Source organism: Echinops telfairi, unplaced genomic scaffold, assembly GCF_000313985.2.
Source record: "Echinops telfairi isolate 266 unplaced genomic scaffold, ASM31398v2 ScPeMD7_70;HRSCAF=299, whole genome shotgun sequence".
In the NCBI taxonomy this organism is placed as follows: Eukaryota; Metazoa; Chordata; class Mammalia; order Afrosoricida; family Tenrecidae; genus Echinops; species Echinops telfairi.
In genome coordinates, this window is record NW_022103968.1 from 32,512,133 (window position 1) to 32,534,760 (window position 22,628).

General features: G+C 42.5%; 1 protein-coding gene across 1 annotated transcript in view; it reads left to right on the forward strand.

Annotated features, from left to right (window-relative positions):
- BLNK (B cell linker) overlaps positions 1-22,628 on the forward strand; it is a 78,469-nt gene that overhangs the window by 14,045 nt on the left and 41,796 nt on the right. Inside the window, exons 2-3 of the mRNA XM_013004186.2 lie at positions 10,664-10,729; positions 17,291-17,340. Coding sequence (XP_012859640.1) covers positions 10,664-10,729; positions 17,291-17,340 — 116 coding nt within the window. The remainder of the gene's footprint in view (positions 1-10,663; positions 10,730-17,290; positions 17,341-22,628) is intronic.

Here is a 22,628-nt window from a genome sequence, read left to right on the forward strand (position 1 = left end):
CGGAGGACTGCAGAGACCTGAGTGGGTGTCCACGCAACCCAACGGTCTCATTTTATGAAGACCAGTTCTGAGAATTTCTCAGGCGTGCACAGCCAGTAAGCAGCAGAAATTAGGGTAGAATCCACTTTTGTTGACTACTCTTTTCTTAAGTGACCTCCCTGCCTGTGCCCAGGAAATAGTGTGTAAGGAAGAAGGAATGACTAGAGTTGAACCTTTGCATGGGGTGATTGCAGATTTATAACAGTGGGTTAATTGTGCCTAAGCCGATTGCTCAGGTCCACATCGAGAGAAGCAGGAAGACATCAAAGACTGTTCATAGATAGCATGACATGAAAGGGACCATTTAAGAGAACAAACCTGCGTCCTGGCGGTTAAGGACCTTGGCTGCTAACCAAAAGTTCAGTAGTTTGGACCCACTAGCCACTCCACAGTGGTGTTCTGCTTCTGTAAAGATTTTCAGCCTTGAAACCTTATGGGGAAGTTCTACTCTGTCCTAGTGCCACCGTGAGTTAGAGTCAACTAGAGCAGTGGTTCTCAACCTTCCTCATGCCGCGACCCTTTAATACAGTTTCTCATGTGGTGACCACCCCCAACCATAAAGTTATTTTCATTGCTACTTTATCACTGTCATTTTGCTACTGTGATGAATCGGGCAACCCCTGTGAAAGGGTCGTTTGACCCCCCAAAGGGGTTGTGACCCACAGGTTGAGAACCGCTGAACTAGACGGTGGTGAGTTGGCATTTGGGGAAAAGGAGAGTTAGAAGGTTGGGAGACAAGCTGGAAGTTCTAGTGCAGTGGCCCATTGCCCAGGAGATCACAGTGGCAGTAGCTGAAGGAATGGATACACAGCAGCTGAGACAGAGAAGATTTCTCAGACAGGTTAGAAGGAGCCGTGGACGATGGCAAACCAAGTGGAGAGAAAGGGAGAAAGAAGGCCAAAGAAATCCCCAGAGTTTCAAGACTGGCTGTCTAAGGGTTCCAGGGTTTGCTGTTAGATGCTCTGATTCAGCGCAACTGTGTGCACCACCGAGGAAACGCTGCCTAGTCCTGCCGCTAAATATAAGCGCCATTCTTTGTCCAACCGACTTGTAACGTTTTTCAACAACCCAGTTGCATTGAAATTGAATAAGAAGAAATGAAGGATGCCATGAAAATCATGAATCACCTCGTTAAGAGAAATCCAAAACCGGGGTAGCATAAGATCAGTTTAGCACTTTTAAAATCAGAAGGCAGCTGATCATTAAAGGAGCAGACAAGAGCCTCGATGCGTCCTCTAGCCGTACCAAGGAAAACATTGGAAAGGATTCTACTCCACATTCCTCTTAGGAACCTCTGCAGTGGAGATGGGAAGCAGGAGAGGTTCTATAGGTAACGAACTAATGGAGGTAATTCACAGACACGAGTCAGCATCCGTCTGGAGCTACGACATGGGTTCAGAGTAAAAGAAGTCGTGGCCAAGACATAAGGTCTGACTCAGTTCATCAGGCTGAGGCTCAGGAGCTGCTGTAAACTCTTGGAGATTATTCGGGTTCAGTCTGGGTTTTAGAAATACAAGTCCAGCCCGATCAAATCCTCTGGATGGCACAGACGGTTAAGTGCTCGATGACTAACTGCAAGGTTGGCAGTTAAAACCCACCCAGAGGCCCCTTGAAAGACACTCCTGCAGATCCGCTTCTGAAAGGACACGGCCGTGAAAATCCCGGGAGCGGTTCTAGTCCACATAAACTGGAATCCGCAGAAACTGACAACAATGTCAGCAATGACCTCCACAGCAAGGGTTACTGTTTTTCCTGGTGTTAAGAGGAGGGCTTAGTCTTGAATCTTGCCCCGGGGGAAGGAAAGAGGCCCAGGGCAAGGGATCCTGAAAAGATGAAACTCGAGAGCCAGATCAGAGGTTGAAATGCGGAAGTGAAGGGGAAGGGGTGGTTCATCTGCTCCATTTGTTTGCAAAGAGTTGCTTTAATGGGAGGCCCTATTTAATCTGTTCCCAAACCCAGATGAAGTGGGGATTTTCTCTGATTAACAAGGTTTTACATTCCACCTTCTCTGGAGAGAAACAATTGAATGGGCATACCTGCCTTTTCACAGTCCTGAGGAGCTGAAAGGAGAACAAGATGTTTTCTGGTCTTTCTTTTTTCTTCTTCTTCTACTAAACTTTAAACAATGTATTTCCTGCAACAGGTAACCTGTAACCAGGTGCTTTGGGTGGACACAAACTTCCATCCTTCCAGTGGGTTCCACCCAGGGACTTCCCTGCCAGTAGCGAGGCCCTGACATTTCACTGCTTCCTGGCACACCCTCCTGGATCAGTGTTAGCTCATTGATGACCATTCCGTTTGCAGAGGGAGGAAGTGTGGAGATAAAGACCGGCCGGGTCAAATCCGAGCATGGGAAACCAAATGGTGGAAGCCAGTTTACATATATCCATAAGCTTTGGGGGTGGGGGGATGATGGCGGTGGAATTGTGCTTCTTTAAGGAAGTGATATATGGAATATTATATTAGTTGTACAAAATAGGAACACAGTCACATATATTTTACAGACATGTAGTAATAAGATTCTTCAATGAAATGTTAACAGCAGGGGGTCAGACTTGAGTAGCATTTTAAATATTATTTCTACATTTTGATACAACGACAACGTATGCCATATGTAGTCAGAGAGAGAGGCACAGAATTCAAAGCCATACTCAGATAACTTATATGACCAGTTCACGACTCACCTATATCTCCAAAAAGGTAGCAAGTCATGTTTCCTTTGTCACTCGGATTACAGTACCGATACCCTGTCCCACTTTTACCAGATTTCCCACCCCTGGAATTCTGGGAGCCCCAGCAGTGGGGACAAACGGCGTTCTCCAACTTCACCTCAATTCCGTTGGCTCCTTCCGCCTTTGGCCACGGAGCTTCTCTTATCCCCTCACATCCTAACAGACTTGGTCATGCATAATGAGACCTCCGTGAGCCCTGGGGAGTAACAGAAGGGGAAGTACAGCACCGAGAATGATTTATCCCACACGCGACTCAGCTCAATGGCCCAGGCTTTCAGAAGCCCTCCCTGCTTTGCTCCCTGCCACAGCCCATGACGGGTGCCAGCTCACCCCTGCACCGTGGAGACACTTCCAGCAATCTATTCAAACAGGAAACCTCAGGGGGGGCATGTAACTAAATTATAGTCCAACACTACAGGCCTGTCTCTCACACTCCATTTCCTGTTTCTAGACTGGTTTATTTGCAGGATAACTGACAAGCTTGGATCCCCAATCCCTCACTGACAGGGATGCAGTGAGACCATGGTTCCAATATCACTACGTTGTGTGGCCGCGTTTTAAAACACCGTAGTCACTCAACTCACTGACATCAAGATGATCCCAACTCAGAGTGACCCTCGAGGGCCTGGTAGAACTGGCCCCTGTGGGTTTCGGAGATGGTAAATCTTAATGGGAGTAGAAAGCCTGAGGAGGAAGCAGGGGTTTTGAACTGGGGACCTTGTTGCAGTTAGCAGGCTAACATGTAGTCACTGACACCACCAGGGCAAAAAGGATCCCCGTCAGGTGGCTCTGCTCTAGGTGTGGTCATCCCTTTCCGTGTGTTGTTCTCCGACGTGAAAGGTGTGTTCTTTCTGCAGTTCCTTCGCAGCTCGTGCAAACCAGGACTCTAAGTAAAAAGAGACGGGCACAGCGTCGTCTCAATTGACATTGAGAAAGATGTCAAGTCTCACAAAGAAGAACATGCAGAATTATGGTTTCAAACTGATCCCTTGGTTTATTTGTCTCAAACTTTGTACTCAGGTTAATGCAGACTTTAATTCTCCACAGCACTACCCCCTATATGGGCTTTACATGGGCTACACTGAAATACCCACATTAGAAAAAACATATGACCGCTTGTGCTCCAAGGGGGTCTCCTGACCAGAGACAGCACTGCAAGGGAATTGGTTAGAATGACAAAGTATGAGACCCCACCACAAACCCACCCAATCAGAAACCCTGGGGTGTAGTGGCCAGGGGGAGCGGTAGCCCTGCAGATGAGTCTGTTGCAGTTAAGTGTAAGAACCATCATCAATCAGGTCCAAAGTTAATCTTCAACTCCTTTTCAAGTGATGATTTTTTCATTCTCGGTACATCATCCAGATTGCTTGAGGATCCAAATCTCTTGAGATTTAGTCCCGTCCAAGGTCGTCATATTACAGTGTGATGTTAAATAACATTGGTAAAAATCACTTAAATAACGAGTAGTTTCAGTGATGTTAAATTCAAGAAATTTGAATTTTAACAAAATAAGAAACAACATGGTGCACAAAATACAACAGTTGGTTTGGCTTATAGAGGTGATCATTATGATCACTCATATGATCTCATCACCCTTGTTAACTGACTCTATGCACACTGCTTAGAAAATTACATATTAATGCTTTAAACATACATGAGATGCACTTTCTTTTTCCTCTTTTTAGCAGTTTTATTGACAAGTCATCCTCGTATCATACAAGTCAATAGTTCAGTCATGTCAAGTAGAGTTGTACAATCTTTACCACAATCAATTTTAAAACGTTTCCTCTGTCTTATATTCATTGTTATTAATGTAAGGTTTGGGGTGTTTTTTTTCTTATTTTTGGCAAGAATATACACAACAAAACATTCTCCAATTCAACACCATCTACATGCATAATTCAGTGCCATTGATTGTATGCTAGTGTTGTACAACCATAATTGATATCCAACACCATTAAACTCAATGTCCCGTAAGCAAAAACTTATCCAATTTTGTTCTTCATGTGAAGAAACGCATGGCTGCCTGGTCATAATGTTAAACAATTAGAATAATCTGATGATTCATTTACCCACCATGGAAGATCATATCTGAAAAGAATAATCAAAGTGAAGCTATTTGATGTCTTGCTCATTTTTAGTTTCACACAACTTATCTCAAGAAAAGAATCTTTCAATTGAAACCTACCTCTTCTCAAGCCACCTAGTTTTACCTTTCTTTGCAATCACACATGCCATTAGCTGAGGTAGACTGGAGGTGGAGGGTGGGGGCGGGGCGCAGGGGGGACGGGGATCCAAAATGAAGTGGAAAATACTAGAAACAAGCAAAAGCTGTCCATCCCTACTCAAGTGTGATAAGAGTTAATAACATGAGCTAAGAGCATCATCTCATTTAATTTTCTTAAGATGCTATTTTGACACAGTTGTTTGTTTTTATATCTTACTTAATTTTAGGGGAAAGTTTACATAGCAAATTAGATTCCTGTTTAACAATTCATATACAAATTGTTCTGTGACCTTGGTTAAAATCCTTGTAATATGTCAACATTTGCACCGTTTGCAACTGCCTGCTCCATTTCCATCCGTCTAGTTTTCTAGACGCCAGCCCCCTTGCCCTCTCAATTCGCCCTTGTGCAAATGTTGACTTCTGACTCTCAGAGTTGATTGTCTCATTTAATAGGCCAATCTGTTATTTGGCTGAAAGGTGACTTCAGGGGATGCTTCTAGTTACAAGTTAAACTTGACACAGTTCTGAAACCCTAGCTAGAGAGTGATCTCTTCCCCTTCTTGAACAGCTGTTTATTACCAACCATTTAACTTTATAGGTTCTCACACTCCTGGGCCACTGTGGGCCCAACTCATCCTCGAACCAGGTGTGCTAAAACTAGGGATGGTCCCCATGGGGACTGAGCTTGCAGAATTATTAAAAGTGCCCAATCCCCAGGAAGCCACATTTCCAGCATTGACACATACATACTTTTGCAAAAACAAACCCCTATCTTTATACACATCACAAACATATCCTCGATGTTACTCAATATCATCCATTTGAATTTGTGTTTAAAGTATGAACTATTGTTCCAAAATAATGTTCTGTCTGCATGCCTATTGAAGCCTAATTAACAAATATATTGAATACATGTTTTGGTGCAACTTGGGGGGAAAAGCTTAAAGCAGGTCGAGTTCCCCTGGCAAGTTCTCGTCTCATTAGAGTTTCTGAGAGCGATCAGAAGCTTGTCTCCTCTAAATAACTATTCTACTGCCCTACTGAAGAGTAACATATGATAGCATGGGCATTCTAAGTCCATACAAAGCCATGGGAATATTTCTCCCAGATCCCCAATCAACAGTTTCATAAATCTAAGTTTAGCTCAATCATACACCTCTATAATGCTTCAGTATGAATAATACCTCAGCATAAAGAAAATAAAAAATCCTCACAGTTGGACCAATAATCAACATCATGATAAGCAGAGAAAAATTTGAAGTTGTCAAGGATTTCATTTTACTTGGATCCCAATCAACACCCACGGAAGCAGCAGTGAAGAAATAAAATGACCTATTGCACCGGGAAATCTGCCACACAAAACCTCTCTAAAATGTTAAAAAGCAGAGGTGTCATTTTGAGGAATCAAGTGTGCCTGACATGAGTCATGTTTTCAATCACCTCATATGCATATGAAAACTGGACAGTGAACAAGGAAGACAAGAAGAACCAGTGCACTTGAATCATAATTATATGTCAAGGAACATTAAATATATCATGGACTGCCAGAAGAGCAGATCTGTCTTGAAAGAAGTACTTCCAGAATGTTCCTTAGAAGCAAGGATTTTGTCTTCCGCATTTTGGATTTACTCTCAAGAGGGATAGTCCTCCGAGAAGCGCATCAGGGTACAATAGAGGATCCGCGAAAAAGAGGAAGACCCTCAATGAGACAGGTTGATACAGTGGCTGCAACAATGGGCTGAAACATGGGAATTGTTGGGACCAAACAGTGTTTCTCCTGTTGTCCGTCGGTTTGCTATGAACCGGATCTGACCTAATGACCACATTCATCACCTCCACTATTCAGCTGTCAGTTGCTGTACTGTGGTGGCCTGTGTGTTGCTGTGATGCTGGAAGCTATGCCACCGGTATTTCAAATACCAACAGAGTCACCCAGTGTAGGCAGGTTTCAGTGCAGCTTGCAGGCTAAGATAGACCAGGAAGATCTACTGGTGATCTACTTCTGAGAATTAGCTTCGAAACTCTGTGGTTCACAACAGAATATTTTCTGATATGGTGCTGGACGGTGTGGCCCCTCTGTTGGAAGGCACTCAAAACCTGCAGTGGCCGCAGCAATGGACTCAGATACCAGTGGACAATTGGACAATGTATCTTTCTGTAGTACGTGAGGGCCTTATGAGTTGGGGGTCAATTCACTGGCACCTGGCAACAGTTCATTACTCAACTGCAAACTTAGCTCCTAAGTTCAGAGAAATATTAATTAGATTTATGGGAAAAAAGCTCCAACAATAATGATTGGGGATAAGCTTCAATCAAATTGTTTTCTCAGGACAGAGGAATTGTTTCACTGAAAAGTGAATTTTAAATGTACTACTTTTTTTTTTTAACATTTTATTAGGGGCTCATACAACTGTTATCACAATCCATACACACACACACAAACAAAATAAAATAAATGTACTACTTTGTCAGAAAAAAATCATGTGAAATTTCATTTGTATTGTTCTAGTCAGATAATTATTATAAAACGAACTTAAAGCATGGCCTTATCCTCTAACCCTGTAACCATTTCCACCCATAAATGTATGCAACACAGTAATAGAAGTGATAGAGGAACACGCTATGAAACTTGCAAGTAATATAGCAAAACATCAATTGTAAAGTAAACAATCTTCTTAGAATCAGATGGACTCTCAAACTCCCAGTCACCAAGTCCTTGCTTTATAGGAGGCTAGGCTGTCCCCAGATCTGGGGACATGCAGAGGCTGGAATTTAGGCTTGTTTGTCTACTGTGTGCCTCACGCCCACATAGCAAGAGGAGTCGCTTTTCCAATATGTACAAAGCCACTCTTAAAAAGTCACCTTTGATATCTTCTAAAAATGTAGGCATATAGCGGCACATACCAGCATAGGTTCTTTTTATTTCCACAAAGAAACCATAGGGTACACACTAGTAAACTTCCCTTTCTTTTTTTTCTCCCCACCCTCTTTATTTTCTATCTTTTAAAAATATTACCACTTGGGGACTTTTCTATACCAGCAATACAGTTCTAAATTTCTTCCTTTCTTTCTTAAAGGGTCTAGCTTATTTCATTTTGTGACTCTATCAAAATGCATTGAATTAGTTTCCCGTTAATAATTGATGGACATTTAGGTTGTTTCCAATTTCTGTTGTGGGGGAGGCAGAGAGAACTGGGGCTGTGACACATAATGCATCATCAGCATGATCATATGCATATAATGGCATGGTTGTGTGACCATGTGTTTAAGGCAGATTCTTAGTGAAATTGCTGGGTCAAAAGACATGGACATTTTAACTCACTATGACAACTGTGGGTTGTAATGATTTATGCCAATCCAGGAAATTACTGCTCTTGATAATTTTTTCCAAATACGATAGATAGAATATTTTATGATATCTTATTGTTTTTTAATTTGTATTTTATACATAAATTATGTATATGTCATTGGTCTGTTAACCCTTTGCAATAAACCAATGACTTTGTTAGCTTTTCTGCTTACTATGTGTTCATATTTCTTGTTCAATCTTTTATTGAACTTTTCATTCTTTCTATTTTAAGATTTCTTTATAAAGGAAGATATGTAGTTCTTATTATCATTATGTGCTGCGGATATTTCTTATAGTAGGTATGCTCCTTGTTTTCTGTGTCATATTTGTGTTTCAAATATTAATGAAATGAAATTTATTAATAATTTCTTGTGGGATAACATATATGTGTAGCTTTTAAGTGACAGCTTTTCCAGAGTCTACCCAGCAAAGTTCAAAAGGAAGAAATCTTGAACCTAATTTCAGCCTGCATATCTGCTTTCCTCTTATCAACATAACCATAGACCATGCGAAAGATGGCATAATGCAAAAATGAAAGGTGGTCGCCAATTGGAGGAGCACCACATCTTTCATAACTGCCGAATTACATCATCACACATCATCCACGCCAAGGTGTCACATACACTTAGCCATCACAGCTAGCGATCTTTTACTATTGTAAATGCAAACTGTCGTGTAACAAGATAACTGATAAGTGAGGAATATGTGTACTATGTTGTTCAGGGGAGCACCTACCCTTACAATGTGGATCCTGTCAGGACTATAAGGACATGATAGACAGGGAGGCTCATGACAGGGCCGGAGAATTCCCTGGGATACCAGTTGTCACCTTTAGGCGACAAAGTAAGTTCCTTGGTAGTGACTATGTCCGCGGGCGGAAGCGCTGCTACTGCAGGACTCCGTTCCACAGGGCTCCGTTCCACAGGGCAAACCCCGTTTGGAATTGTTCAGGTCTAGAAGTTACATGAGGCCCAAACTTACTGCCATGCTAATTTGAAGCTTCTGGACTGTTCTCTGATAAATAGGATATTCCGGCGGTGGCACCTAGGCCAGAGGGCCACTCCTACGGAGGAAAACACTGCCTCCAGGCGTCGGCTACATGACATCCCTCATTTCACAGGCTTCTTCAGACAGAAAGAAAAAAATCTCATGTTTTGGAAGGAGAGCCCAACAGAGGATGTTTGAGATGAGGCCAGAGAGCTGGGAATTTCCTGCCTTCTGGATCCTCCCAGCTTCTCCATCCCATTGTCACCAGTCTCAGCCTTTGCCAACATAGAATTAACTGGGAAATGGAAGCCTGGTGTAATAAGCAACGACGATGACACCGGTGTATTTAAAGGATGGCCGCAAGCAGCCTCGTCTTTTCTTGTAAAGTAACCCAAGACCGGAGAACACCCCTGTCTCCTTGCAGATTGTCTGGCACTATGAGAAGCAGCCATTCATTGGCCCTGCTCTTCCGATGTGTAGCGCCAGTTAGTTATCCTAAGGTTAGAGCTTCTAGGTCGCAAAATCCCATTTTCTCAGGGGTCCACAGTGTGTCCCCAAGACACAGGGGCTGTTGGTCATCCATCCCAGAAGGTGCCAAGGTTTGGGCCGTGTAACCCTATCTCTGTACCAATTTCTGTTTTGTTATCCTTAGTTTGCGTACAGCATCAGCTGGCTCAAAGTAGCTGAGCTCAATGTGGATTGAAGTTTCAAGGACATACCTGTGGTCTTAAAATAATCCTAGGGAGGTCCTATTTAGCTCTCTCACCCTCCGGTGTCTCTGTTTCTCTGCACATCTGCTCACCCTTGAGCTCCAGACCACTCCCTTTTCTTCTTCCTCTGTCTTCTCTCCTCTTTTCTTTCCCGGCCTTTTCCCTTCCCTACCCCCCACCGCCTTTTTTTTAACTCTTTATATTGTTTACTAGATTATTGTTTAGGGTAACCATGTCCCATTATAGTTCCTTCAAATAGTTCTTCAATTAAATGTGCTATGAATAAAATGAAAATTAAAGGGTGAGCTCCTTTCGACTGGTCAGCACCTTTGTTTACTTGTCTCCTCGGATTGGATAGGTTTGGCGATCAGAATTCCTTCCTCACAGCCTGACGCTGACTCGGATGGATGGAAACATGGCCCGATAACCACATGTCCTTGTAGAATCAGATTCTTCTTCAAACAACAAATATTTCCTTAATTCATTACAATATAATTGATAATCATTGGGGAGGTTATTGTAGGCTCCCCCCCTTTTTGTAGTAAAAAAGACAGATACCTTTTAAAATGACTACTTTAAAATAACCATTAATATTTCCATTTACTTTCACTTCTTACAGGCAGCTTCAAAAGATGGTCCATGATATTAAGAACAATGAAGGTGGAATAATGGACAAAATTAAAAAGTAAGTAAAACTCCAGATCACTGTATAAACCTTACTACGTCAGCCTGGGCTTTGTGGAAGAAAAAGAAAGTTCTGTTACTTAAACAAGGGCTTGCAACCTCTTTTATTCATAGCTGGAGTTCAGAAAACATGGCAAGCTCCACAGGCAGAAAAAAATGGTGTGGTAGTTACATAACCTCATGTCAGCGTGAGGGTATTATGAGTGAAGGGGTGGAGTATAGCCTGTCAATCAGGTCACAGCCAATGATGGCTCTGTGTGGGCGTGGCCTTCTCATGAGGATTCTGGGAACTTCCTTACCCTTGATTCTGCCATCAGAAGAGGCACACCACACACTCTCTGCTTCACATTCCTGTTGACAAGCCACATAGAGCCACACTGATGGCAGCTAGAGTCCCGGAGATGCATCCACTGCCATTGGATCCACAGGACTTTCCACCAACTGGCCTGTGCTCTTCCTGCATTTGGCATCACTGCATGTGCTGTGTGAGTCTCAAGAGGAATTTATAGTCTAGTATCAGACATATGTTCTAATATCGGATTTATGGACTTGATCTGGACTGGGCTGGGATGTTCTCTCAATGTACAACTGTTCTTTTATATAAATCTTTAAGGGAGTGGAAAGCTTTATCTTTTTCCCACTTTACAGCTGATGGGTTTGAACCTTAGTGTAATCTAATACACCCCCAAGGCTCCGGAGAAAACTCTGTAAGGGAGTTCTAGTCTGTCACATAGAGTTAATGCCAAAATCATTTAAGGAGCCATGGGTCCTTAAAACAAAAGCCAGATCCAAGGGAGGGAATGGTGTCAGAACTTAAATTGTGATCACGCAGTTTGCAGAAGGCGATGGATGACAGTGGGGTCCCAATCCGTTTGCAGGGTCTACACAGTGCTTGAGCCTCTGGTGAATCCCCTCTGACCATAGACCAGGGACAGAAGTAGCGTTGCTATTAGGCAGAGTGCAGTTGGGCTTGTGTTGGTTTTTCTGTATATGGACTTCCGGATAGGTAAAGCTATAGAGAGAGTAACTACCTTGATGGCGTCTCAAGGGGTATGGCGGGGGAGGTTGGGAGGGGAATGGGGAGTTGATAACAATGAGTACAAGAAAGAAGAAACTGTTCTAAAATTGTGGAGATGATTGTACAACTCATTTTAATATAATTGAACTATTGAAATGTATGATATGTGAATATCTGCCAACAAAACTGCTAACAAAACGACACAGGAAGGAGTTCAGAATTATATGAAGTGAAAACCTTCTGCTTTCTCATGCACCACCCTAACCATGCTGCAGAAACAGCCACTGCGCACTGCCATGAGACAAAGTGTGTCACGTACATCACACATACAAAGCTAAGCCATTGCCAACAAGTCAATTCTGTGTCATAATGACCTTACAGGGCAGGGTAAAACTGCCCCACACGGTTTCCAAGGCCGTGACCTTTACTGCCACATCTTTCTCCTGTGGAGCCGCTGGTAGGTTCGAACCAATGACCTTTAGGTCAGCAGTGCAGCTCCTAACGACTTTGCCACCAGGACACACACACATCTGTATCAGGAGGTTGCAAAAAATGTATGGAATAATTCCATTTTCTTTCAATTATATTTTTCTAAAGAGTTGTCAAGCCCCCTAATGGTGTGTGTGTGCACGCATGTGTGTGCATGCATGTGTGTGTGCATGCACGCATGGCATCATATACAGAGACTGCTCTATCAACTTGCTTGTTTCTTTTCCTTACTGCTATGTCACAGATAGCTCTCTTTAGTGTGTAAAAACACACCACATTTGCTTTTGAACTGCTGATCAATACTGTAAGTGCATTATCATTTATTTAATTAGTTTTATCATGGTAAACATTTTCTAAGAGAGTGAGAATTTTAACTTGTACAATGTTTTTGGAGAGCTCTAATAACAACAATTAAAAAGTCGGGGCCATTTCTTTCAGCTTATTTTAATAGTCGCAAGTAATAATGTAATAAATATCTTTTGCACACCAATAATCTTAACCTTTGAAGACACATTTAGTATAGCAATATTCATTTATGAGTCAGAATTTATTTGATGGTAGTTGGTTTGATGGTTATATACAATTATTATTCTCTAATAATCACTAATGTTTCCCATTTAATTTCATTTCTAACAGATAGTTTCAAAAGATAGGCTATGATACTGAGAACACATGCCCTTGAAATTAAGATATGTGCCCTTGAAATTTGGATTGATATTCCCAACTTGCCCTTCAGGAATATTGTATCAGAGGTATGAATCTTTCTTCATGTCTTCAGCAAAGAATTTTTAAAAAATCTTTGCTAAACGTGTAAGAAATCACTTTTGTGGGTGGTTAGTGATCATCACAAAATCGTTAAGACTGTCCTCTGGTTGTCAGGTGGTGGTCACTTTATAGAAGACGTTTGTCTTCGTGTGCTGTCTTATGGCTGGAAACACATGCAATTCGATTTATTTTAGTGTTATTTCTACTATATGGAGGGTCCCCTTCAAATGAGAGGACCTGGTCATCACTGTTACAATCACAAACAATTCTAGATTGATCTTCACACCTTGCCAATTGTTCAGCACACCAGTGTTCAATGGTATGAAGTTTCTTGGTATAGAACGTCTTCCAGTTCTCTGATCAGTCACACATCCAGCAGCCATTGACCTCACATTTTCTCGGGCAATTTCTCTCTCAAATCATCTGTCCATTGGCCCCAAATGTACTTTTCTTTCTACATGACACACCATGTTTTCTTCTCAGTTTAGAAAGACAACTGTCATAGTAATTTCCCTAGACAGAGTCAATGATCCTTTGGCTTGGCGTAATGTGCAATCAAGTTCTTAGTCTATGTCAGGCAGCAGGTGCTCCTTGAAGAGAGTAGGCATGGTTAGCACACCCGTTTCCTAATGCAAGACGGTGACCACGTTCACTGGTCCGTCGCCATACATAAACATATGGACCTTAAAGTGGTAGGGGAGGTGTGCAGCGCAACGCCCGCCACACCACAGCTTTCAGTCCTAGCCGCTGTTCAATGGCTAGCAGCTCTTTCTCAGGTGTGTCCTATTTTCTGAGATTGTGACCTTCCTACATTTTTAACTGTTAAAAGATTCATTCTTCTCTTGTATAAAGTCGTGGTAATAGTAGATCGTACGCACAGTCACCTGCTTCGCTTGGGGTTCCATTCTGGGGACTCCGTGATGTCGGTTCTAACCTGAATACCTTGTCGTCAGGAGGGTGTGTGGGATTTGAGATGTTGGTGGCCCGGGAATAGGCCTGGCACCAGATTCAGGATTGTTCTTGTTTTCCTTCCCTGCAATCGATACCTCGGAGAAATCGCTCTGTCTGCCTCTCCTCGTATCTTTCCAGCACATCTTGCTGACGTACTACGAGTACTGATGAACTAGTGGATAGGAAAGTCTTTGGGGAAACAAAAAGCAGAATTAACATATACATATAATACTGTTAGTTTTGGAAAATCATAATTTTGGTTTCCAAGGTTTTTGTAATCCAATAGGAGTTTCTATGCTGTTTTCCCCCCACAAGAAATAGATATATTTTTATGTAATAATTACACTGCAACTATAAAGAGAATCTGAGCCCTGATGGTGTAGTGTTTACACATTGGGCTGCTCACTGCAGGGTCAACAGTTTGAAAACACCAGCCTCTCTGTGGAAAAGGATGGGGCTTTCTACTGCCGTAAAGAGTAACCGTCTCAGAAACCCTATGTTGGCCTCTAGGGTTACTGACTCAGAATCAACTTGATGGCAGTGAGAGAGAGCGAGACAGAGAATATGATATGTTATTTTAAAAGGTTCATAGATAAAAGGTTTATCAATATTTTAAATTTCACATAGCCAATCATTTGTTAAATATCATGGGTAACTACTATTAAAAGGAGTCACTTTGTGTAATAGAAGGGGAGGTGTTCTTGCTGTTGTTGGGTGTTGTCGAGTTGGTTCTGACTGGTCTGGACCTGCTGTGAACAAATACAACACTGCCTGGTCCTACACCATCCTCGTGCCTGTGATAAATTTGAGCTCATGGTTGCAGCACTGTGCCAATCCCTTTCATCAGGAAGCTTCCTCTTCTGCACTGACCTCCACCAAGTCTCCCAGGGACTGACCTCTCCTGACAACATGTCTGCCAAAGCATGTGAGGCAGTCTTGCCTGCTAGCTTCTAAGGAGCATTCCTGCTGTACTTTTTTGCAGACCGATCGGTTTGTTCTGGCCGTACACGATATTCTCAGTATTCCTCACCAGCGTCATAATTGAAAGACATCAATTCTTCTGACATTCCCATATTCATTGTGCAGTCTTCACATGCATATGAAGTGATTAAAACTACTGTGGTTGGGGGCAGGCATACTTAAATCTCAAGGTGACATATTGGCTTTTAACACTCTAAGAAGGTCTCTTTTTTTATCATGTTATTGGGGGCTCGTACAGCTTTTAGCAAAATCCATCCATCCATCCATTATGTCAATCACATTTGTACATATGTTACCATCATCATTTTCAAAACATTTTCTTTTTCTTGGGCTCTTGGTATCAGCTGCTCATTTTTTCCCTCCCTCCCTTGTGAACCCGTGATAATTTATTAATTATTATTATTTTCTCATTTCTTACATAGACTGATGTCTCCCTTCACCCACTTTTCTGTTGTCCATCCCCCAGGGAGGGGGTTAGATGTAGATCATTGTGATGGGATCCCCCTTTCTCCCCTACCTTCCCCTTCCCCTCCTGGTATCACTACTCTCATCATTGGTTCTGAGGGGTTTATCTCTCCTGGATTCCCTGTGTTTCCAGTTCCTAGCTGTACCATGTACATGCTCTGGTCTAGCCGGATTTGTAAGGTAGAATTGGGGTCATGATAGTCGGCAGGGCAGTGGGTGGGGTGAAGGAAGCATTAAAGAACTAGAGGAAAGCTGTATGTTTCATCGGTGCTATACTGCACCCTGACTGGCTCATCTCTTCCTTATGACCCTTCTGTAAGGGGATGTCCAATTGTCTACAGATGGGCTTTGGATCTCCACTCTGCACTCCCCCTCATTCACATTGATATGATTTTTTGTTCTGGGTCTTTGATGCCTGAAACCTGATCCCATCGACACCTCATGATCACATAGGCTGGTGTGGACTTTGTTGCTTCTCATCTAGATAGCCGCTTGTATGTTTTCAGGCCTTTAAGACCCAAGATGCTATATCTTTTGATAACTGGGCACCATCAGCTTTCTTCACCACATTTGCTTATGTGCCCATTTTGTCTTCAGCAATTGTGTTGGGAAGATGAGCATCACAGAATGCCAGGTTATTAGAACAAAGTGTTCTTGCATTGAGGGAGTACTTGAATAGAAGCCCAAGCCTGTCTGCTACCTTAATAATTAACATATAAATATATGGACCTATTTCCCTATCATTATATATAAATATATTTACATATGTACATGCCTGTCTTTAGACCTCTATAAATGTCCTTTGCCTCCTAGTTCTTTCCTCTGTTTCTTTTGACTTTCCTCTTGTCCCACTGTCATGTTCAGCCTTCGTGTTTGGTTTCAGTCATTCCTCTCGGCTACCTTGTCCTTGATCAAGCCCCACCAGGCCTCCCAGACCCTCTAGGGAAGTCTTTTGGAGCAGATTTCCCCAATGCAATGTGGCATTTGAGTTCTTCACTGTTGCTTCCCAGGGTGTGGGCTGTGGAGCTCAATAACGTGAGCACGATACCTTCAGTCTTGTCTCCACTTATTACAGTGTTGCTTATTGGCCCAGTTCTAAGGATTTTTGTTTTCTTTGCACTGAGTTGCAATCCACACGGAAGTGTGCAGTCTCTTATATGCATCAGCTTCAAGCCCTCCTCACTTTCAGAAAGCAAAGTTGTGCCATTTGCATGTCTCAGGTTGTCAAGAAGCCTTCCTCCAGTCCTCATGCTGTGGCTTTCATCATGTGACCCAGCTTCCGGAATTAGTTGCTCTTTTAGCTTATCTTTGTTTTTTCTTTTAAAGAGTGGATAAATTGTGAACATTCAATATATTTTGTCTGTAGATAAAGCTTTGAAACAGTTGGATTTCTAAGGAAGCTAGACATTAAAATCGCCAAGCTGGAGACATTCATTGCTCATTTATTCTGCTTGGTGTATAGTGGTGCAAAAAGAATTTCAGACCAACCTACAACTGAAGTGCTTAAGGCAGCTATTTTTCTTGTTAGAACGCTTTTGTAAACAATTAAAATACAGTTTACATTCCAAAAAATTTTTGGAGTTCTTCCATTCAGATTTCTTCCTTGAAAACCTCTGAACTTACTAGGACTCGGACCTCTCAGAGCCCTCATCCTTGCCTGACTTTGCCATCACACCGTCTCAGCCACAGCTTGCTCTGGGCCATTGAGAAGCGGAAAACCTCAGAATGAATGTTTGCCCTACGTTGATAATACATGAACCTTTAAGTCTGATGGACCCAGGAGAAGCTATTATTCTATTAGTTATCTTCCTATTATGTCTGTTAGCTAATGACATGGCCTTGACAAGAGTTGTCCTATCCCCTGATGGTTTGTCTCGTGATTACTACCTACAGATTGAAAGTCAGAGCACCGCCCAGCGTTCCACAGAGGGACTACGCTTCCGGTAAGAGTGTTTCTCAGCTACCTTAACCAGTGTTCGATTCATTTAAATGTTCTGTTTATTTTATGGGAGGGGAAATATGTGCTACTCATTTGAAAATAACAGGTGTCTATCCTAATTCTAAGACTGACTCTATCTCTTAGGTTTTGATGTTAGTGGGGATGTAGTACTGGATCCACACACGGTCATCCATTCATTTGTCTGTCCATCTCTCTTTGGAACATTTGTAAAACACCACCATGTGATGGACATTTTTAAGATCTTAGGTGCAAACCAAGATTCATGTATAAGCTGCACACACACAAAATGTATAGCCTAGAAGGAAAGAACGATAAACCATGTCATGAGTCCTTTCTAACCAGCCCCCACTGCGCCATACGGTCCCCAAGGCTGTACATCTTTACAGAAGCAGAGTGCTCCTCTTTCTCCCAGAAAGGCTGGTCAGCTCGAGCAGTCCACGTGGCCATTAGCAGCTGAGCCCTTTAACCACAGCTCCTTCGAAGGGAAGCAAGATGCTGTTCAAAGCAATGCCGATTCATGGTGATCAGAAGCACGCAGTCCTAGGAACCAAGTACCAAGCAGCAAAACACAACAGAAAAATGTCACTGCCAGGGCCCTCTGACTCGTGGCAACATCGTGCGCTAAAGAATAGAACTGCACCACAGAGGTTTGGGGGGATGCATTTAAAAAAATCATTTTGTTGGGGGCTCGTACAACTCTTATTGCAATCCATACATACTGGGGGATGCATTTTTTTTATAAGAGCAGATTACCACACCTTTCTTCTGCAGTGCCACTGGTTGGATTAGAACTGCCGACCTTGAGGCTAGTTGTCAAGCTCAGACTGCTTGTGCCGCCACGTTCCTGGAAGTATATACAGCCCGACCTAATCAAATCTGAGGCAGAGAATGAGGAGGAAGGATATTTAGAGTGGGAAAAGGAAAATCTCTTAGGTAAATCTATTACAGTCTGTATCAGTACTCGATGGGCAGTGAAAAAGGAAAGGAAAATTTGTTACTGATGGCAGAGGATCGTGCCTGGGTTTCTCTTTACAACCTTAATCAAACTAAGACCGACAACTAAATTTCGTGGTGGGGAAGGTTAAATTTGAGATGAGTAGGGCTTATGGCAGTGGTAACTGAAGTTAAATATCCAACACACTGCCTTTTCTAGGGTATATGCCCTGGGAGAATAGTCTCAAATCTCTCCCCCACCCCCCGCCGACATGGCATTAAGTATAATAATTTCCTTAATGTCACTGGATGTGCACAGCCCGTAGTGAAACCCTCAGGCCTGCTGACATTGTGGAAGACCCCTCTTCTACAGATAACAGCTAACACCAAATCACATCCTTAAATGATGGATTTGATTTTTCTCTGCGACTGATCAAGACAGCAGGAAATCAGGTAGTTGAATCCCTCTTGGGCACTGATGACATCTTATCACTCTGAGAAACACCAACCCATGTACCTAAGCCTAGTGACTCACCCCTGGACCACTTTCTAGAACTGTCCAGGCCGCAGAGTGTTTACTGGCCTTCCATTGCTCAGTCAACAGGCTAGACAGTTGAACAGGAGATTCCTGTACCACTTGAGCTGAAAAAGAGGGATCCGTTCTTAGTGTTAAAGCCTACCAACCTGTGTCAAGGAAGCTCCTTATTTAATAAATGAGAGCCAGTACGCTCTTCTCTGCATGTTCTTAAAAAAGAAGGCGAACCACGAAGCCTAAGCCTAGTAATCAGACAAATTGGTTTGATGACGGTGTTATGTAATCATGGGCTCTCCGTCTGAAAAAGAACTCCGAAAATCATATAATCGAATCCCTCAATCCAGTGTTTAAACCGTGATCTTCCATCATGTGTCTCCACAAACATGGGCCAGTTTTTGCCTGGGCACTTTTTTGTTCTTTTTAAACAGTTTTATTGATACATAATCCACCTATTATACAATTCGTTGATTTAATTATATCAAGAAGAGTTGCATAATCATTACCACCATCAATTCTAGAACATTTTCTTTTTTTCCTGATAATCATTGTTATTAGCTCCCCATGTCCGCAACTTCCCCCGCCGCACCCCCAAGAAGCCATCATTCCAGTTCTGTCTGTATAGATTTACATCTCCTGGATTTCAGATACAGAAAAACGTATCCCACCACAGCCTCCGCCCACCCCCCAAAAAAACTAACAATAACAAAATAAAATTGACAAAACCCTCAATCAAAAATAAAGCAGAATATATTGAAAAGTGGAACAACTTTAAAATGGGTCATCCAGGACACATTTCCTGTTGACCTCATAAGCCTATCAGGACCAGCAAAGGGCCAACAGCCCTGCTTGAATAAGGAAATGAGACCTATCTCTTGGGGTTGCTTAATTATACGCCAATGTCCACATCGTACAAGTCTTCCAACATTAAAGAAATTGGAATTAGAGATGTCCTTTTGCAGTTTTAAAGGATGGACTTTAGAACTCAGGTCCTTTGAGTCCTTTCTTCAGAATAAATGTCTTCAAGTGCTTCAGCTATCTCACACACTTATTCGTGCAACAGCGATTTCATGACTGTGCCCTGTGCGACACTGTGCTTCATGACTCATGGACAGTCAGGTGACAAACAAGGAAACAAGCAGTTAAATATAAATTGCTACCAAGCATGGTAGCTGTGATGAAGGAAAATGACAGGGAACAATGACGAAGGACCACGATGGGGTGAGTGAACCAGCCGAGTGATCAGGGTCCTGTGGGAGGAGCGGGGCCTTTGGTCACTCTGTAAAGCAGCCACCGGCACAGCAGATCCTGGACACGGAGAGTGGGAGCTTGGGGTCAGTCGTCTGACATGTAAGGAGACTCCTCTCTCTGGCTTCTATCTTTTGAATGTTCTCGACACCGCGTGCTCCCCGAGGTCTTCATTCACCTCCTCACCCAGGGCCCCTTCTTTCACTTCATTTTCGACTTGAGTGAAAAGCAGCTGGTTCTCATGTATTCCTCTTTGTGACTAACCCAGGCACCTTGGGGACCCTCCTTTTCCCTCAGCCTCGGAAAGCACTTAGTCAGAACAGTCTATTGGCTATATCTCTCAAATCTTTCCCCACCTCCTCTCTTTTTATTGTCACAGGTCAGGCCCATATTTCATTTTCCTCTGTTACATATTTCCTAGGACAGAAAAGCTTCCATTAGTCTTCTTAAATTCCTCTCCCCCTCCACCAGAGAGCTCTCTTAAAATGCGGTCCCTTCATGTCATAACTCTATGTAGATCTTTTTATGTCTCCACATCATCACTGAGCACTGTAAACCACCGACCTTGCATACAAGGTCCTTCACTATCTAGCCGGTCACTGGCTGTGTGATTTTGGCACTTTTCTTATCTATATGGTGTGGGGTTGGGATTCAGATATCAGATCTGTAAGATTTCCTCCAGGCCTAACACTCTTCACTGATATGGAAATAGCCCCAAGCCTAGTGCCCAGTGGAAAAGAAGCCACTCCTTGTGTCCTTGACTTTCAGAAGTTGCACCTTCCAATCTCCAGGATGCTTACAAGTGTCTCCCTTTTGGACCTCAGACACCTTTTTCTTCCCTGAGACCCTGAAAATCGTCTTGATTTAAGTACACCTGTTCTTAATCTCTCTTGGAGCACAGATGGATAGCCCTAAACTTGATCTTCTTAGCCTTTGCTACTCCAAGTGGGGTTTCTAGCCTGGAAACCTGAGCATCACGGAGGAGCATGTTAAAAACCTAGAATCAGAGTCTCATCCTAGAACTGTCTCATCGGATCCAGTAGATCAGAATCTATATTGTAACAAGAGTTTCAGGGGATTGGAATGTCTATTACATTTGAGAGGCTCTAATTCCCCAACTCTATCTTTATTAATTCTCCCGAGCTGAAGAACAAGCAAACCCTGGAAAAAAGACCATTGCTGCTAAATGGATTCCAACCCATGGCTAACCCATGTGCTCCAGAGTACAGCTGCACCCCATAGGGTTTCCTTGGCTGTAACATTCTTATGGAATTAGATCAGCAGACCGTTCTTTTATTGTGCACCACTGAAAGAATACTGTTCCAGGGGAGAAGGGAGACCTCCAAGTCTAAATATAATGATAGAGACCCGTTTATGAAATATTAAACAGGGCAAAGCCGAAACAAAGACAAGACGCATCATCCAGAAGAGGGAGAGTATTATAGCACAAGGCTGTACTAGATTCACAAAAACATGACCGCTTCAATGGGACATGGAGTACAAGGGAAACTGTGGCAACATCCTGGTTGGTGACAGATCAATACATCACAGTTGCATGTAGGACAAAAGAAGCAGGAAAGAGATCATGTGCAGGCTATGTGCACTGTTCTTGAGAGGAAAGTTTGCAAGATTGGTTCAGGGCTCTCTGACCAAGGTACTCAGGGCATGATGCATGATCATGTGGATCCCAGTGCTTTAAATTCCGGCAAGGGCATCCCCTGGCAAGTCCCTGAAGGATCCACTGCCTCTCTCTGAACTGGCTAGGGTACTGGCAGTAACCTGTTTTCTTATACCTCCGATTGAGGGCAAGACTATTCACATTGCTGGTTATTAGAAAGAATTCAGTTGAGGCTGAATCTATGTAGAATCTCAAAAAGGATTTGGGGCTTTCATTGTAAACCATGATCTTCTGAAAACCTAGTGTTCAGAATTTAAACTCTACTACATCCCATCCTCTGACGATGGATCTTACTAAAAATCCTTCCATCTATGTCTGAGCTAATTGACAGTTTTCTTAGATGGTTGCTTGTTCTAAGACAAGGCTGTAAGACCCTAGACACGGTTCTTTCTGATAGCATCAGGTTTCTTCACTGTGCTTTGCTATAACACCTGTATCTTCAGGGATCATCCCAGGAGGGTAATTATTGCTCAGGGCCACATTATAAGAACTAATTCTTGTTCTATTAGGGCTTACACCTTAAGATGTGAGCTTAAACTCAATCCATATATCTATGGTTTGTGTATTTATGGTGCACATCAGAAGCAGCATATTAGCTTCCAGACAAATAATATAAACAACCTACATGAGATATTTGATCATTTTAATAATAATAGCATCATAATTCTAATCAATAATGGACATTTAAAATAATGGCGAGGAAAGGTTATATATTCATATATATGTTCTCATATATGTATGTGTGAAAACTTTTCATCCAAAATATATGGAAGATTCACTTATACAAATGAACAAAACTCAAGTGACAGAACATTATTGCTGAAGAAAACACTTAGGCTGCAGTGTAGCAACGATGAAACATACAACTTTCCTCTAGTTC